This window comes from Mirounga leonina, unplaced genomic scaffold, assembly GCF_011800145.1.
Source record: "Mirounga leonina isolate KUSES-001 unplaced genomic scaffold, KU_Mleo_1.0 Mir_125, whole genome shotgun sequence".
Taxonomy (NCBI): domain Eukaryota; kingdom Metazoa; phylum Chordata; class Mammalia; order Carnivora; family Phocidae; genus Mirounga; species Mirounga leonina.
Genome location: NW_023270305.1, coordinates 32,697,503 through 32,716,575, shown reverse-complemented (window position 1 = coordinate 32,716,575; position 19,073 = coordinate 32,697,503). Strand labels below are relative to the sequence as shown.

At 44.7% G+C, this 19,073-nt stretch overlaps 1 protein-coding gene across 1 annotated transcript in view; it reads left to right on the top strand.

Moving 5' to 3' along the window:
• DNAH6 (dynein axonemal heavy chain 6) overlaps positions 1 to 18,168 on the top strand; it is a 244,011-nt gene extending 225,843 nt beyond the window's left edge. The window contains exons 72-78 of the mRNA XM_035001185.1: positions 2,250 to 2,379; positions 4,948 to 5,075; positions 8,438 to 8,623; positions 9,138 to 9,210; positions 10,006 to 10,157; positions 13,208 to 13,430; positions 17,915 to 18,168. Coding sequence (XP_034857076.1) covers positions 2,250 to 2,379; positions 4,948 to 5,075; positions 8,438 to 8,623; positions 9,138 to 9,210; positions 10,006 to 10,157; positions 13,208 to 13,430; positions 17,915 to 18,018 — 996 coding nt within the window. The 3' untranslated portion in view covers positions 18,019 to 18,168. The remainder of the gene's footprint in view (positions 1 to 2,249; positions 2,380 to 4,947; positions 5,076 to 8,437; positions 8,624 to 9,137; positions 9,211 to 10,005; positions 10,158 to 13,207; positions 13,431 to 17,914) is intronic.
• The last annotated feature ends 905 nt before the right edge of the window (positions 18,169 to 19,073 follow it).

Below are 19,073 nucleotides of genomic sequence, written 5' to 3'. Positions count from 1 at the left end.
AATTCTTGGGGCGCCTGGGTGGCTCAGTCATTAAGCGTCTGCCTTCAGCTCAGGTCATGATCCCAGGGTCCTGGGATTGAGCCCCACATCAGGTTTCCTGCTCCGCGGGAAGTCTGCTTCTCCCTCTCCCACTCCCCCTGCTTGTGTTCCCTCTCTCGCTCTGTCTCTCTCTGTCAAATAAATAAAATCTTAAAAAAAAAAAAAAAAAAAGGAAGGGAATTCTGTAATATGCTACAACATGGATGAACCTTGAAGACATGATACTAAGTGAAATAAGCCAGTCACATAAAGACAAATACTGTATAATTCTATTTATGTGAGGTATTTAGAGTAGTCAAAAATCCTAGAGACAGAAAGTAGAATGGTAGTTGCCAGGGGCTGGGAAAAGGGAGAAATGAGGAGTTACTGTTTAATGGGTAAGGGGCTTCAGTTTTACAAGATGAAAAGAATTATGGAGATGGATGGTGGTGATGGTTGCACAACATTATTAATGTATTTAATACCACTGAACTGTATACTTAAAGATAGTTAAGACAGTATTTTTATGTTACATGTATTTTACCACAAAAGAATTGGGGGGAAAGAAGTTAATTATTCTTATTATAGAATTATCTCTGATAAATCAGTAACAAAAAGACTAAAAATCGAAAGTGTGCAAAATACATGAGTAATTTATAAAGATGTAATACAGATGACCAATGAACATATTTTTAAAATGCTTAACTCTGAAAAAAATAAAATAAAATGCTTAACTCTGATAACCCTCCAAGTAGAGCAAAAAAAAAAAAGAGAGAAACTTTTTACCTATTAAATTTGAAAAGATTTTTAAGCAAAGATATTAATTCTTGCAAAGATAAAAATAGGTCCTCTGATACACTATTGTTGGGAGTATAAACTGATACAGTGTTTTTAGAAATCAATATAGTAATACCCATTTTAAAAATATTCTTTTGGAAATATATCATTTAAAGAATTTCAAATATAGTGGGTGAAATTCATATACAGATATTCTATTCACCAAGTTCTATAAAATCTAAAAACTAGAAATGTCCAAAACATATCTAGTAGTAATATAGAAGATAAACAACTATATTAACTATGGCTCTTCATACCACCAAGTATCACACAGTCACTTAAAGCATGGTTCAGGAAGATTTGTCAGTGATAGGAGAAAAATGTTCATGAAATTGAAAAAGAATGAATACTATATAAATTGTATGGGCTCAGTTTTTTTAATTAGATGCACATATACAGAGAAAATGTCCAAGTGGGGGGTAAACTAAAGTTATAAATATCTCTGAAAAGCAGGATCACGAATATTTTTTCTTTATACTTTTCTGTAGTTTCTAAATTGTCTATAATAAGCCATAACACTTTTCTAGTTGAAAAAAATGTTATTTAAATAAAAGTATGTTTCAAAACAGCATTCTCATTATTTCTTCTTCGTTTTTATAAACTGTCTTTTAAATGATTAGCTAAAAAAATTTTATTCATTTTTTATTAGGGTCAAATATATATAACATAAAATTTACCCTTTTAACCATTTTTAAGTATACAGTTCAGTGGCATTAAGTACATTCACATTATTGTTCAACCAAAAATGTTTAAATATAACACTGACCACTGTGTACAATTGACCCTTGAACAGCACAGGTTTGAACTGTGTGGCCCATTTATACACGGATTTTTTTTCTTTTTTTTTAAGATTTATTTATTTATTTGAAAGAGAGAGAGAGAGTAAACAAGCACACAGAGGGAAAGGGAGAAACAGGCTCCCCACTGAGCAGGGAGCCCGATGCGGGGCTCGATCCCAGGACCCTGGGATTATGACCTGAGCCGAAGGCAAACGCTTAACCGACTGAGCCACCCAGGCGCCCCTATGAGTTTCTTACTAACATTTTCTTTTCTTTAGCTTACTTAAGAATACAGCATATAATACATACACAAAATGTGTGTTAATCAACTGTTTATGTTATTGGTAAGCCTTCCAGTCAACAGTAGGCTATTAGTGGTTACATTTTTGAAGAATCAAGTCATACATGGATTTTTGACTGTGCAACCAGGAAGGGCAATGCGCTTTAACCCCCGCATTGTTCCAATGCATTTCCAATGAGCACATTTTACCAATTCTATCTTCAACATAAAAGTTTTCCCTTTTTGACAATTGCCATTTCTATAAGTAAATTGTACTGTAAATTATTTTCTGAGAATTCGAGCCTTCACTGTTCTGTCTCTTCCCAACATTACAGTACAAAGAGACCAACACTTTAATCAACACCATACTTGAAGTTCAGCCAAGGTCGTCATCTGGTGGAGAGGGAAAAAGCAATGATGAAATTGTCCAAGAACTTGTTGCTTCAGTCCGGACCAGAGTTCCAGGTAATAAATAATCCCTGGCTTCTGTACATCATAGGACTTTCAGGAATAAACTCAGAAAGCTGAGTGATGAGCAGGTATCCAAATATGCTTTATTACATACACTTTTCTTTATGTAGAGAGCACTTCTGACTCGGAGCTCTCCATGGAAGCCTTGAGCATCTCAACAACCCAACTGCCTGAAGCATTAGGTGCAAGTTGGTTTCTAGCCCCATGAAACTTTAACTAGACTTTTTTCTGAGCTTCCCTGCGCCTCTAGACCTGTGCTGCCCAAGACAGTAGCCACTAGCCACAAGTGGCTACTTAAACTTAAATATAAATAAGTAAAATTTAAAATTCATTTCCTCAGTTGCACTCGCCATATTTTGAGGGCTACTGTATTGGACAACACAGATCGAAGACATTTCCATTATTGTAAAATGTGCCATTAGACAGCCCTGCTCTAGAATCCATGTCATTTTTTTTCTAGATTCAAGAGAAATGGCTAAATTATTACCACCTTGTTTTCTGGTGAGTTAAGGAATCTTCCCAAATGATCAGAGATCTACTCTCACACTTTTCTTAGAGTGACTGTAGATTTATATTTTTTAGTCTAATGTAAAAGTAAACTGTGTTTCTCTCTCTACTCACAACACTTTTGACACCAAATGTGTGGGCTTTTCCCTTACATTAAGCAATTCTCCAACTCTCTGGACACCAACTGGGTATCCTACAATCCAATTATGACACTAACCAGAGTTAGCGTGGACCCCACAGGTTAAGGACTCGATCCCATAAGACTGCCCTCCACTTTAGATGATAATCTCAAGTCCCAAGTTGTGACCTGTACTTCTGACTAACCCGCAATAATTTGGGGGTTCCCACAACCCCCTTCTTAGGTTTAAAATTTGCTAGAATGGCTCACAGAACTCAGGGAAACACATTTACCAGTTTATAATAAAAGATATAATAAAGGGTACAGATAAACAACCACATGAAGAGGTACATGGGGCAAGGTCTAGAAGAGTCTCAAGAGCAGGAGCTTCTGTCCCCATGGAGTCAGGGTACACCACCCTCCTAGTGCACAGAAGCTCTCCCAACCCCTTCAGTTAGGGTTTTTATGGAAGCTTCATTATTAGGCATAATTGACTAAATCATTAGCCATTAGTCATTAATTCAATCTCCAGCCCCTCTCCCTTCCCAAGAGGTCAGAGGGGGAAGCTGAAAGTTCCAACAGTCTAATCCCATTGGTTGGTTCCCCTGACAAAGAGCCCCCCCACCCTTAGAGGCTTTCCAAAGCCACCTCATTAATAAAGACCCAGGCTTATGTTATGAATAACAAAAGACACTCCTTTCACCTTTAACACTCAGAAGCTATTGTAGGAGCCAGGGTCAAAGCCAAATATAAAAAATGATGCTCCTATCACTCTTATTACTTAGGAAATTACAAGGGTCTGGGGGGCTCCAGCCAGGAGGAACCAGGGACAAAGACCAAAATATTTATTTCTTATTATATCACCATACAACAGACAGAGTCTTGCCAATCCTCCTAAGACCCCCAGAAGAAAAGGCCTGTGTGACCTCAGAAGCCAGTCGTCTCCTCCCAAAACAGGCCCTCAAAAGAGGCCTTCTGAGTAGAGGGTTCTGTTGATGGTGAAGCAAACTGTGTCAGTTAGTTTAGGAAGTGATTTTTAACAAATATGAGATGGAGGGCTGGGTGGAAAAGGGATGCATAGGCAGGTGGCTAGCTGGAAGACTGTGTACTTGGTTCACAGAGTTCCACTGACACCTAGGAGATTTTTCTCTCTGAGCTTAATACAGCTTATACTTTCAGCGTGAAATAAGCAATGCCGTCTGCTAAGGCAAAGGGGACAGGGATGTGACTGGTTCAGTAAGAGACCTGAGGGTTTGGAATAGCCCCTCAGGGGCTGAGAGGGGACCCGGGACGTGTGAGCACAGCACTGGGGATGACCCGAGACTAGACTCACCCACACCGCTGTGTGATTTTTCTAGAGCAGTGAAAATGCAAATTCAGAAGGAATTCAGTATATGGACTTCAGAGCCACTCACTAACACTTTACTCAGACATGCAGGCAAAATGCTGGTCCTTCATTTTTGTATCACTTCTATGAGCCTCCAGTTGCTAGACTGTAGGGAAAAGGAAGAGCAGAACTTTCGATCCAGCCTGAACCATGGGCCTAATAACTGAGTCAGTCCCTTTGAATAATGCTCAGGAACAAGATAAATGCTACACCTGCCTCATCTCTCATTCTCCCCCCACCCACCCCCTTGTCTCTGAAATGCAGTGCACGTGTGCAGGGAAGAGGGCGGCTTACATGCCTGCATGGCAGAGAAAACTCAGGGTCGCTGGCACCTCTGGTCCCAGGGATGGCCCTCACCTGCCAGGTAACCGCTTGTCCTGATGGCCTTTTGCCACTGAGGTCTGTGCGGGGCCTGACTCCCATTCAGCCCTGGCCCAGGTGCAGAAGTCATCGGCTTTGTAAGAGTTAAGCTAAGTGCATGACAATAGCAATGTTAGGAGGACAGCCATCCATGATGATCAATCTGAGGAATCAGCTGTGTGTGTTTCAGAAACACTAGAAATGGAGAGTGCATCGGAGAGCCTTTTCATCAGGGATCCTCAAGGACGCCTTAACTCCTTGACTACCGTGCTCGGACAAGAAGTGGACCGCTTTAACAAGCTACTGAAGTTAATACACGTATGAGCACTCACTGCCCACATTGCTGATGGGCAGCAAAGCTTTGTAGAGAAGCGTAGCCTCGGAAGAATCGTCCGGTTCCCACCACTTCAGCATTTCCGTTTGGATATGCTAACAACTTTTCCAACACAACTTGGCTAAAATGGAATTGACCCCCATCCAACGAGTCTGTTCCCCTTCCCTAATAAGGCCTCCATCAGTCTGTGACGTTACAGATCCCAGTGTCCTCGTTATCCTAACTTACACCCCTGGAATGAGCATTGACTCTAGACATTTGATCAAGGACCAAAGCACTGAATTAAGAGAGATTCAGTGCATGTTCCTGATGTCTGGTTTGCATATAATAACACAGTCTTTATGACGACTGTAAAAACCAGAGTTTCTCCAAGTTGGGCCACAAAATGCTCGCCTTAGAATCTGCCATGTGGCATGTTCAAAATGTAGATTCCCTGATCCCACTCCAGACCTACTGAGTTAGAATTCCTTGAGAAATTCCTGGGATTATGAATTTTAAGTAAACTCCCCCAGATGATTTCACTGCCACTAAAATTTGAGGACAACTATTGGGAGACTTTGCCTATGCTCCGGAACACTTTCTGGATGGCCTTGAATTTGTAATGATGGCTAAAGGCCTCCCTGGTTTCTCTGTGCGAAACTTTGATAAGGGAAACACAAAAACTTTTAGAGACCAAATACTGAATATTACCCGGAAAGATTTTGCTGCCCAGCAAGGACCAAATACCTAGCACAAAGTCAAGGCTCGGTGGTAAGATTGGGGAGGACAACTGGTGTAAATCTTTTAAAGCCAAAGACTGTCTCCTATTAGAAAAGCAGTCTCCCGATGTTGCTGGTTGGCTGGCAATACTTAGGCTTGTGGGTTAGGGGGGCACCGGTCAGCTGAATATGTGAAGTCCTCACCTTGGGACTGTGGATCTAGTCAGCTGTATACCAGTGTCAAGGCCAGGTGGCCAGCCCAGGGCTTATCTCCTTCTACACTGAAAGAGCCAAGATAGAGATTAAGCTGCTATGATAAAGACCTCCAAATACAATGACCAAAACAAGGTAAAAATTCACTTCCCTCTCAGGTAACAGCCCAGAAGAAGCCCTGTAGGGCAGGTAGTTCATCTTGCTCTGTGAGCTCATCTAGGGTCCCCGGCTGGAGGGTTGGCTCTTCCAGTCTCAACAGCTAGCCTGCATCTCTGGGCCTAAGGTGGCTGCTTCTATTGTCCCCTTTTGCCAGCCAGGGGAACAGGGGAAAGAGAGGGCTGAGAGAAAGCTCATAAAAATGTGACCCAGAAATTGCATACATCATTTTTTTCCTGTACCCCATTAGCCAAAATTTGGTCACATGGCCATACCCCAGCTGCAAGGGTAGTGGGAAATACAGTCTCTATATTGGACTGCTGTATGCCCAGCTAAAATGAAGGGAGGACTGTTGTTCAGAGGACGAACATGGATGCTGCTCATGTCTGGCCTCCTCCACATCATGACCTTTCACCTACTTGAAGATGGACAAATCCAAAGGTCACTTCCTCCAAAGAGTCTTCCTGACACACCAGCCCATCCCTCCACCATCAGATAACTTAGGAGCCCCTCCTCAGCACTCCATCATTTCAGGTGTCTGTGTCTATCACGGTACCTGCCACATTACTTTGTAATTTCTCCTCCATGAGGAGGGCTCCCCCGTGAGTCAATGAACTTCTTGAAGAGAAGGAAACTAGTATATTAGCCATCTTTGTTTCCCTAGTCCCTGACACATCCTAAATCTTTGTGACTATTTGAATGGGCGAATGAGTAAGTGTGGCTCTAAAGTCTCCTTGTGGCCACTTCTGGTCAAACGTTACCGTCTCCCAGTAATGGAGGGATTCACCTACAGGAAGAAGAGGGCAGAGCCCAGGAAGAAGCAGCCTGCAAGGCAGTCGGGAATCGCGGCAGGGCACTCCTGTCTGAGGGAGAGGTGGTGGCCCCTAACCGCCCCCCCATCCTGACTCTGGCCCAGCCTCACCTTCATTTCACCCAGGGAATAGGAAGGCAGCACCGCGGTGGCAATAAGAAAGGCCAAGGAAGGTGGCAGCACCCGGGGAGCCCATTCTCCTCCCTCTAGTGACGGAACTATGAGCCAGGGTGGTTCCTGGGAGAGATGAGGCCGGCCTGTTAGTCAGGCTTCTAGCCATAGAGAAGAACATCTTGAAGTACACTTTCTCCCACTGAACATTCTTCTCTGGGAGAACCGGCCGCAAAGTGACCTCCATTTTAAGCAGACCTAGAAGACCCTAGCTGCCTAACCTCCCCCTCCCACCCCATAACTTAAGCATTCTCCCAGCATTTTACGTAAGTCTTCTGCTGCTTTTTCCATTTTCGGTATCTAAGGTGGAATACCGCCTCGGCTGTGGCTGAGAGCCCCCTTGCTTTCCAACGCTACCAAGGGCTCCTCACGTCCCGAGGGCAGATCTAACTAAAACTCTTCTTTTTCATACTACTGCCTCTTGTGAAGCGAGATGGGGTGTGTGTGGGGGGGGGGGTTGCTGAGGGGGATAACCCTATGAGGGAAGGGAAGGCTGACTAACCTTGTTCATCCACATATGGCCTATCTCCAGAACTATATGGTCCTGGGCCTTATTTTGTTTTCTGAATCCGCATAAATTTGGCCTCCAACGTCTTTCTGTAATATCTTCCCAGTAGATAGCAGTAGTTTTCACAAAACTGGAACCTGTGCAGGCCCTACCAATCCCACACCAGCCTTCGTCTTTAGCCCATACTGCCCTGGGCTTCCCGAGGCTGCTACCAGCCTCGGACTTTTGTGGTGGCGAGGGGAGGGTGAGGGGATGTCCTAAGGACGTGTTTCCAGTTCAAGGAGACTGTCTGGTACCAGCTGGAAGATTGGTCTCATCTAAGAATCTTCCCTCTCTGCTCTAACCTCAGAGGCCATGGGCAGCCCCGGGGCAGAGCTCCCCGGAGGCCTGAGGTAGTTGCCACCACCAGCCCCATGCTTCCCAAATAACTAACCGTCAGGCCCATTTTTCCTTTAGCCTGAAGGAAAGCTGTTCAGGGGCAGTTCTCGAAACCACTTCTCGAGGCTTCAGGGGATATTTCTCCTCCTTCCCCTCTTTCCACTTCATTGGATTCTGCTATTAACCACCTGAACCCCCCGCACCCCCACCCAGCTCTTCCACCCCTATGGTCACATGTTGTAAAAATGGATGAAAGACGGGAGGGTCTGGCCCAGCAGACCGTGTACCGAGAGGATGGAACCCAGCAAGTGGGCCCTTCAGCCCAAGGCAGTACCAGCTGCCTCAAATGAGTGGCACTCACACTTGATAATTACATCTGTGAAAGGTATCTCCCCATTCTTGTTCTTTCAGACTTCTCTGGAAACACTCAACAAAGCCATCGCCGGCTTAGTGGTGATGTCTGAAGAAATGGAGAAGGTGTATCACAGTTTCCTCAACAACCAGGTTCCTTCTCTGTGGTCCAGCACAGCCTACCCATCCCTGAAGCCACTAGGATCATGGGTCAAAGACCTCATCCTGAGGACTGCGTTTGTGGACGTAAGAAAATTCACTTCTTTGGGGTTTGATGAACACGGTAGGCCTTAAGGTCCTTAGGAAGCCCTAGCGAACTGAAACACTAGCAACCATTGAGGGATCATCCGAGCCCAAAGAAACACAAACTTCCCGAATGGCATCAATTTGGAAGTCATGCTCATTATAATGTACTTTGCCCTTGGCCCTTATCCCCACATCCCATTTTAGTTTCAGATCTAGTTCATAGGACCCCACTGTGAGGTACAGAACCAGTCTGACATGGGTCCAAACTGCCAGGTGTGACCTTGCTGTGGTCTCCCCTCTTCCACACCCCTGGTAATAACCAGCTTCTGGATTTATGGTCAGGCTGTTGGGTGAGGAAGCGGGGGACAGAGAGGCAGTGAGAATGGGGCTGGTGACTAACTCAGGCTGGTTGAGGTTCTGTCTCCTGAGAGGCCCTTCAGAATATGACTTTGATTTAAATGACAAACTCCATTTCAGAAAAACAATACATGATGATGTAATGTTTCTCCTTTAGTTGTGGCTCAAAAGAGGGCAGCCTAAGTCCTTCTGGATCTCCGGTTTCTTCTTTCCTCAAGGATTTCTAACAGGTAACAAACCATGCTTTCCCAAGAAAAATCCCACCGAAAAGACCGTGATTTGTTACATGCTGGGTTTCTAGGAACCAGGGGAAAGGCCTGGCTGCCAATGACCTAACCATGGACTGTTGGTTTTAGGGCAGTTCGGTGAGGCCCTGCTCTTCTTCACTTGCCAGGGGAAAGGATGACAGAAGTAGCAGCCGCTCCCCTACAACTTAGTCCCAGACCCTCTCCGTTGTGCACGCGAGTGCACTGCTGCTGTGAGGGTCCACAGCACGCCCCAGTCCCCGTGCGACCTGTGCGACCCATGCGACCCGTGCGACCCGTGCTTAAAGGCACCACCTGCTCACCCCCTGCTCCGGCCCCAGCTCAGCGCAGCTTCCTTTCCTCTAAAAAATACTCCTTCTGTCCTTCCATCAGCCCTCAAGGACTCCAGCTAGAGGGCCCAGCCCTTAATCTGTCTCATCCTGAATCCCTTATTAACAGCCCATACAAGACAAGCTGAGCAGGACTCTGAAGTTAGGGAGATGGGGCTCTGGAACTCCTGCACTGGCCTGTCTCCCTCACTGCAGAGCAGTGCCCTTGAGACTTGGCCTTCCTCCCTCTCTTCCCAGCCCCGCATGGCTCCACCCCTCCCAACATCACCACAGGCTTCCCGGCAGATGAACTAATTCAGAATAAGGCATTAGTGGTTGAGACTTCTCAGTGGAGAGGAAGTTCTCAAACTGATGGAGGCAAGCGGAGGCCGTGTTTGAGAAGCGGCAGTGTTGTTCCGAGGACCCAGCTTTCTGGTTTTCGTATTTATAGGAACTCTTCAAAATCATGCTCGGAAATACAATTTGCCTATAGATGAGCTGAGTTTCAAATACAACATCATTCCTACCTACCGGGATCAAGCTGCAGTTATAGAAGCTGCCAAGACAGTGCAGTTTGGACAAGAATTGCCCATGGACTTGGAGGTATTGTCCCCCCGACTACTGTTACAGCAAAGCAGCTCTGTCCCTCTGCCATTTGAGGCCTCAGCCAACCTCCCCTGCCCCACTCCCCTACTGCCTCCCACACACAGGAGCACAAGAAGCAGGACAAGATTCACACCCCTCAGACAAACTCCCCAGTCTAGCAATGCCTAGATGGAACTGCCTAAATTAGTCTGATTTATAGAGATATTTTTTAAAGTAACCCTTTATTTCTTTAGATTCCTATGGCAACTTTCTCCTTCTTATGGAGAAAAGGGTTAAATATCAGGACTTTAGCCAGATGTTAAAAACAAAGGTTTCAGAATCAGGCAGGCCTGAGTTTAAATTCTGACTTTCCCCTTTGCAGGCTGTGTGTGCTAGGGCAATGACTCACGTGTCTGCATCAGTGTTCTCATCTGTAAAATGGGGCTGCTGCTGCTAACCTCAGAGTTGTAATGCAGTAAAAATAACCAGCGCATAATGCTCCTGCAATAAATATTATTATAGGCTGAATTTATTTGCTGTTCATTCAACTGCCTCCTAGCAGAAGGAATATACCAATATATCATACATTATATAACCATAAATACATGACGTAATTAATAGGAATGCACTAAGGAAGCAGTTTAAACTCCTTGCCTATATAGTTTACTCCCTCTAGAGCAGAAGTTCTCAAAGTGTGGTTCCAATACGAGGAGCATGGGCATCACCTGCGAACTTACTAGAAATGCAAATTCCAAGGACCCAATCCAGATCTACTGAATCAGAAACCCTGCGCTGGGACCCAGAAATCTGTACTGTGACAGTCCTACCTGGGGTTCTTAGCCCACTAAAGTTTGAGAACCACAGCTCTAGAATATCAGTGATTCTCAACCTTGACTGAAGGTTAGAATCACCTGTGGAGCTTTTTAAAAATCCCAGTGCCCAGAATACACCCCAGTTACATCAGAATCACCGCAATTTCATTAGGCACCATTATTTTCCAAAGCTCCCCTGGTGATTCCAGAGTACAGCCAGGGATGAGCACCACCGCTGCCAATCTGAGCTGCCCAGCTTCAGTGTGCTGAGGGGGTATCCATGGGGGACTGGAGCTCTGCCTCCAAGCACCTACCCACACTAGTGAGCTGTGTAAATATAATTTTCTACTCGTGCCACAAAATCAAACATCTGCTCCAGATTGTTTTTTCCAAGAAAGTGTTCACTCCTCAATCAGCATAGTTGTGGTGAATGGCTTTACTAAACTTTCCTTAACATATCTGGCATCAGTTAGTAGAAATTGCTCCTGGATAATTCTATCAGTATCCACCCCACTCAGATCTGATTGATCTACTCTTTGTTCTCATGAGCAAAAACTTACAAAGACCAAACTGATCCAATATTCATGGCTTACTTATGAAATACTATAATATCCCATACCTCTTAATTATCTGGGGTTTTTTTAAAGATTTTATTTATTTATTTGACAGAGAGACAGTGAGAGAGGGAACACAAGCAGGGGGAATGGGAGAGGGAGAAGCAGGCTCCCCGCTGAGCAGGGAGCCCGATGCGGGGCTCAATACCAGGACCCTGGGATCATGACCTGAGCCGAAAGCAGACGCTTAACAACTGAGCCACCCAGGTGCCCCAATTATCTGTATTTAAAATGACAATAAAAAGGGTTACATTTTTAAGGAAATTTGTTTTAGCATCAAAATTCTTTTTAAAGTAAAGAGAAAATAAACTGAGAGTTGCACTCCTCATTATTTTGAGCCCCTTCTTAGGCAGGAGAGTGTCCCAGGCCCACATCAGGAATAACTGAGGCCTCAGAAAGGCACCCACATAAAAGTTCTCGCCAAGGCCTTCCAGAACGCTGGCCCTGCTCTGGGCCTGGCACATTTGTACCTGCCCCAGGAGGCTGACAGACGGAAGCTTACAATGACCACCAGGACCTCTGTCTCTCCACCTTGCCCCAACCCACAGCACACTTCCACCTTGGATCATGGGCACTGAACCACGACAGTGCTTTAGATCTCTGCCTTCTATGGAGATGGCAGGTTGTATGGTGGGCCCAACTCCTGGTCCTCCCAGTGAATGTGTGCAAGAGACTGCTCACACAGCTTTCGTTCCACTACATACAAGCAGGGCCACCGTCCTCCCGTTTGCCACCTTTGTGTGGTTTAGGAAAGCACAGTCCCTCTGGGTGGATGTCCAAATGGCTCCCACCCATGGCCCGGCAAGTGCAGCCTATAGTAATGCAAACGTGCACAAGCGGGTGCAGCAGTCCCCCAGACAGGAAGGCAGGCCCACACTGCCTGCCCAAGAGACGAAGCTCAGGACGCTAGGAAGTGAAGACCAGCCAAGAAGAGCTTACCATTCTTCTATTCACAATAAAAAGATACTACCTGTGTCCATACAGCTTGGTCACTGCCTGCAGGTGTGAAGCTCCAATTATCCAAAAGATAACTGGCTCCACAAGTGGCCAAACGCGCTCAGTGTTTGAGGGAGGACGACACAGAAGCCTACAACCGGCCGAAATTGTATCCCGCGGCGGCGTCCAATCACGGGCCACTAAGGGGCAGGGTTTCTCTGTCCTCTTTCTCCCCCCTTTAATAGGAACATGAAAAATCTAGCATAATTTCTGAAGACAAAAAAGGAACTTTCCACTGGTGCTCTGCAAGTGTTACTACAGATACAAAATCTATCTTTAGGTCACCCAGGCCCTCGAAAGACCTTGCTAAAAAGAACGTAATAGTTACAGCCCTCCTATCCCATCTGCTTCCCGTGAGAAGGAGAAAGTCATAATATCATATCAGATCGTTTGAAGCCCATAAATGGGATCCCTTATTAGAGGTCCTGGTGGACTGTGGGAAGTATGAGATTTGGTGTCAAACCGAGAAGCAAGTCATTTTACCTCTCCAAGCCTCGGTATTCTCCTCTCTAAAATGTGAGTAATAACAGCAATCTATAGAGTGGTTCTTAGAATTAACTCGTGAGGATGTGGGACTCAGGAAATGGCCCACAACAGCTAATCCCCTTCTCCTCTTCTCACCTTAAAACGTCTCGTCATCTTTCAGTTGCCCTCTCCTGAGGATGGTGTTCTTGTTCATGGAATGTTCATGGATGCTTCTCGATGGGACAATACGGAAATGGTGATAGAGGACGCATTGCCAGGACAGATGAATCCAATGCTGCCTGTGGTGCATTTTGAACCTCAACAAAATTATGTGCCAAACCCAACACTTTACCACTCCCCACTTTATAAAACAGGGGCCCGGGCAGGAACACTCTCAACCACAGGTAAGGATGTGCCAAGATTGGCCCAAATGATGACGAAACACGAACTACAAAGTCCAAAAAAAAAAAAAAGCTATACTGTGCAAGGAGAGATCTTAAGCCAATTAGCTAGGCTTAAAATGAGGCCACTTATAACATACTAATTTATAAATGTTATAAATTCTCTTTCCTTTAACTCTGAGCATGGACTAACATCATAAAACTAATGCTTTCTTCTACTAGTCTAATAAGTAGAAAATAGAGCTTATTGAGCAGTGACTTTTATTTTCAAAATGATGACCTGAGTAGACACGAAAATCTCTCTCCCATTAAAGCCACTGAGACTCATCATAGAAAACGGATTTGAAAATGAACCAAAAATGGAATGCCATGGGTGCCTGGGTGGCTCAGTCGTTAAGCATCTGCCTTCGGCTCAGGTCATGATCCCGGAGTCCCGGGATTGAGTCCCACATCGGGCTCCCTGCTCGGCGGGGAGTCTGCTTCTCCCTCTAACCCTACCCCCTCTTGCACTCTCTCTCTCACTCTCTCTCTCAAATAAATAAATTTTTTAAAAAATCTTTAAAAAATGGAATGCCATGTTGCAAAAAGGGGAATCCGAGTGGGCCTGAAACTAAGATGCAGCCCTGAGAAAAGAAATCAAGTAGAAAGCCCCATCAACAGAGAAGCTGACAATCTGCCCATACACAGCTAGGACACTGCCAAAGAGTGAGCAGGGAATGAACTGAGGAAATCCCTCACAATACAGCACAATGCAATTAAAAAAAAAAAAAGGGACATCGTGAAAGGAGCCAAAATTTGCAGTATTTATCTAGTAGGCAATCTGGAAGGAGAAAGAGAATGGAAGAGGGATAATAACGGTTGATAATTTCCCAGAACTGAAGGAAACACTTGAGTCCCCAGATTGCAAGATCTCACAAAGTGGTAGGAGTGATTTTTTTAAAGCACACAACAAAGAAATAAATTTTAAAAGATATATCAAAGCAATACTTAAGACTATCAGAGATAAAGAAAATACTCAAAGCAAAGAGATAAATATATGAATACACTGGAACTAAAATTCACAAGGATGAGAATCATATTGACACCAAGCATCTCTCTTTATCCACAGCGCACATAAAAAGAAAATAGACAAACATCTTTTTTTTTTTAAGATTTTATTTATTTATTTGACAGAGAGAGCCAGAGAGCACAAGCAGGGGGAATGGCAGAGGGAGAAGGAGAAGCAGGCTCCCCACTGAGCAGGGAGTCTGATGCGAGGCTCGATCCCAGGATCTTGGGATCATGACCCGAGCCAAGCAGACGCTTAACCAACTGAGCCACCCAGGCACCCCAATAGACAAACATCCTTAAAGGCTGAGGAAAAACAACTTTGAACCATAGAACTGCAACAAATGCAACCAAATTATCATCTAAAAGGGAAGGAGTAGTAAACCTATTTTTGGACATACAGTGGCTCTAAATTAATCACCACTGACCCTCTATTTAAAACACACACACACACACTTAAATCTTAATAGTTTGACCATAAAAATGATTTTAAGAACTTGAAACTAAATTTCCAGATGATAGAAATATGGGAGAGTGGCAAGGTAGAAAGAACTAAAACATTTCCTCATTTGAGTAGAGAATATAGATACTGATAAATATTTTTCTAATAAAATCTTCCATTACAGTATGTTCTCAAAGAGTAACATACGGAATAGGACTAAAATAGACACTCCTATCATGTCTTCATCTCCCCCTCCTATGACAAATCTAAAAACATATTAAAATTAATAATGATATGTACAAGTTTCTATGTGGACATATGCTTTCATTTACCGTGGATAAATATCTAGGTGTGGAATGACTGGATCATGTGGTAAGTACGTGGTTCAACTTTTTAAGAAACAGCCAAACTGTTTTCAAAGTGGCCATATCATTGAACACTCCCACCAGCAGCGTGTAAGGGTTCCAGTTCCTCCACATCCTCACTACCACTTAGGATGACCAGTCCTTTTAATTTTAGATGATAGATAGATAGATAGATAGATAGATAGATAGATAGATAGATAGAATGATAGAATATAGTGGTAGCTTCTTGTGGTTTTACTTTGCATTTCCCTAATGACTAATGATGTTAGCCATCTTTTCTGGTACTTATTTATATCTTCATTGATGAACTGTCTATTCAAGTCTTTTACCCATTTTTTTAAAAAAGATTTTATTTGAGAGAGAGAGCGAGCGAGCATGAGAGCGAGCACGAGCAGGGGGTAGGAGCAGAGGCAGAGGAAGAAGCAGGCTCCCCGCTGAGCAGGGAGCCCTACGTGGGGCTCAATCCCAGGACCCTGGGATCATGACCCAAGCTGAAGGCAGACACCTAACTGACTGAGCCACTCAGGCACCCCCTTTTACCCATTTTTTTAAGAGTCATTTGTCTTATTATTGGCTAAAATTCCAACAGGAACCCTGTCTTCTTGGCAAGAGGAACCAAGGAAAGGTAGTAATTAAAATGATATTGCAGGGGTGCCTGGGTGGCTCAGTCATTAAGCGTCTGCCTTCGGCTCAGGTCATGATCCAGGGTCCTGGGATTGAGCCCCGCATCGGGCTCCCTGCTTGCCGGGAAGACTGCTTCTCCCTCTCCCACTCCCCCTGCTTGTGTTCCTGCTCTCGCTGTCTCTCTCTCTCTGTCAAATAAATAAAATCTTTAAAAAAAAAATTTTTTTTAATGATATTGCACTAGCACAAGACTCAACAAGCAGATCAATGCACTGGATACAGACCCCAGAAACACACTGTGTATATTGGTTTAAAATTGGCCAGGAAGGGGTGCCTGGGTGGCTCAGTGAGTTAAGCGTCTGCCTTCAGCTCAGGTCATAATCTCGGGGTCCTGGGATCAAGTCCCACATCAGGCCCCCTGCTCAGCCAGGAGTCTGCTTCTCCCTCTCCTTCTGCCCCTCCCCCTGCTCGTGTTATCTCTCTCTCTCTCTCTCTTTCTCTCAAATAAATAAATAAATCTTAAATAAAATAAAATAGGTCAGGAAGAGAGAAATTATTCCACAAATGGTGCTCAGACAATTGGTTATACCAAACTTAGACCCTATGTCATACTACATACAAAAATTAAATCACTGATGGATACTTTACACTTAATCATCACTAAATTTTAAAATTATTATTAACCCTAATGAAATAATGACTCTAAGTAATAATTATCAACAGCTGCTAACATCCCAACAAAGAAAGAAAATCAGACATAAGGTACTTCCTGATGAAAATACACACCACCTATTCAAGTATTCTTGTCCCAAAAAACTCAAACCTGAATGTGATCATGCCTCTAGATCTCACCACCCCTTTACAGGGATAGAGAAACATGCTTAAAATCACCACAGGGAAGCTGTCAGCAAAAATCCAGACTCTGGGAAACTTTATAGGATAGTCTGGTTGTTTCAACAATTACAAGGGGGTGGCAAAAGGAACAGAGGGGGAACCTACCAATTGTAAGAAATTTAAGAGACACATCACTGGAGCACCTATGTGGCTCAGTGGGTTGGGCATCTGACTCTTGATTTTGGCTCAGGTTGTGATCTCAAGGTTGAGGGATCAAGCCCCATGTCAGGCTCCATGCTGGTTACAGAGCCTGCTTGGGATTGTCTCTCTTCCTCTCCCCCCACTCCCACTCACACACACACTCTCTCTCTCTCTAAAATAAGACACATCACTATTGCAAGGCATGGACCTTATCTGAATCCTGAATCAAACTCACAGTTAAATGTGTGTGTGTGTGTGTGTGTATGCTGCTTTGTACTATAAAATGTCCCTCAAGCACTGCCAAGGCACCATGCAGGGCGTGGCATACAAAGGTAAGGGAAGGGGAGATACGGGCATTCTCTGCTGGCAACACCACCACCTTCCCCAACTTCCACACAGATGGGGGTTTGCTATGAATGCAGTGCCATCTTGAGAGCCGAATGCTCTTCTTCTTACACTGGTCCTGGCCCCTCACACAGGCCCACAATGAAAAAAGTGCAAAAGTGACCTCTTACTTCAGATGTCCCAGAGCTGAGGACCAAATATCTGCGATTGTGTTTAGTCATTTCAGGAGCCCTGGTGCCTAACTGCAGGGTGAAACAAAGGATGGATGGATGGATGGATGGATGGACGGATGGACAGATGGACAAATGAACAGATGCCCAACCTACCAACTGTATCCCAAGTCCCACTAAAAGCTCAAGGCTGAATCCTAGTCCAGTGTTCCCTCAGTCAGCCTGCAGAGAATTTGAAACATATTTTACAAGGCTATACAAAGTCGAAGCTGGACAGGTACTAAAGGATCATTTGTTCTAACATCTTCGTCTTATAGAGGATAAAACTGAAATCCATAGAGGATTAGTTGCCCATTATCTTTAGAGACTGAGTCAGGTCTGAAACCCAAGTGTCTTGACTCCCAGTACAGTGCTCTTTGTATCAAGGGGTTATTCTTTTGTCCTTGTATCCTTAACTAGGTCATTCAACCAACTTTGTGGTGACGATCCTCTTACCCTCCAAGCGTTCCAAAGATTATTGGATTGCCAAGGGATCAGCTTTGCTCTGCCAGCTAAATGAGTGAAAAGTTGCCACCTCCTGCTAAAAAAGAACCAGGCCGGAGATCTTTCCTGATGGGGGACAAAGGTCTGCATAACTTATATGTGAGCAACATAGCTTTACTTCAGATCTGACTTAAGGGTAGTAAGTGTGGTTTTTCTCTTCTAATCTAAAATAAAGTGTTTGTTTCTTCCTGTTGGTAATTCAAGCTCTGATGTGAAAGCAGTGGGTTCAACACTCACCTCTTAAACCTGCTCCCCCTCCCCCAGGTGAGAGCCAGGCAGCTTCCCATCAATAACTTGAGGGGAGTGAGGGGAGTGAGGGGAGTAACCTGGGCGAGTCAGAGCTCAGCAATGCCTTATCCACAGGGGCCTCCTTCCTCCTCACTCTGATATAAAAGGCCTGGTGTACATTGCAGTCACGTGGCCCCAGGGGCTTCGATTTCTAGACCAGATGAAGGCTCAGAGCCCAACACATGGGAGGCTGATGAGCAAATGAGCTGGATAACAAGATCTCAACCCCATGGTGCCTGTTCCCCCACTCTAAGGGGCTACACTACAGTCCTTAGAAGAGGCTGCTGTGCTTCACGGAAGTGCAGGTTGGTCCTGCCCAAGTACAGAACTTCCCCTCCATTTTAGGACGAGCCTGTGTGAAAAGCAGCCAAGTCCCACCCAGGTGCACCTGAGCCCCTGTCACCTCAAAAGCAGAGGTTATTGGGCCACCATTAAGATGGAGCAGTCACCGGGCGCCTGGGTGGCTCAGTTGGTTAAGCGACTGCCTTCGGCTCAGGTCATGATCCTGGAGTCCCGGGATCGAGTCCCGCATCGGGCTCCCTGCTCGGCAGGGAGTCTGCTTCTCCCTCTGACCCTCCTCCCTCTCATGCTCTCTGTCTCTCACTCTCTCTCTCTCAAATAAATAAATAAAATCTTTAAAAAAAAAAAATTTAAAAAGATGGAGCAGTCACCAAAAAAAAAAAGGAAGAAAAGATGGAGCACTGTGGCAAATCATCTTGTGTCAGCCCTGCCAACAAGGGTCCGTTTGCCTCCTCAGCCATAACATGAGCCAAGACACTGGGAATCA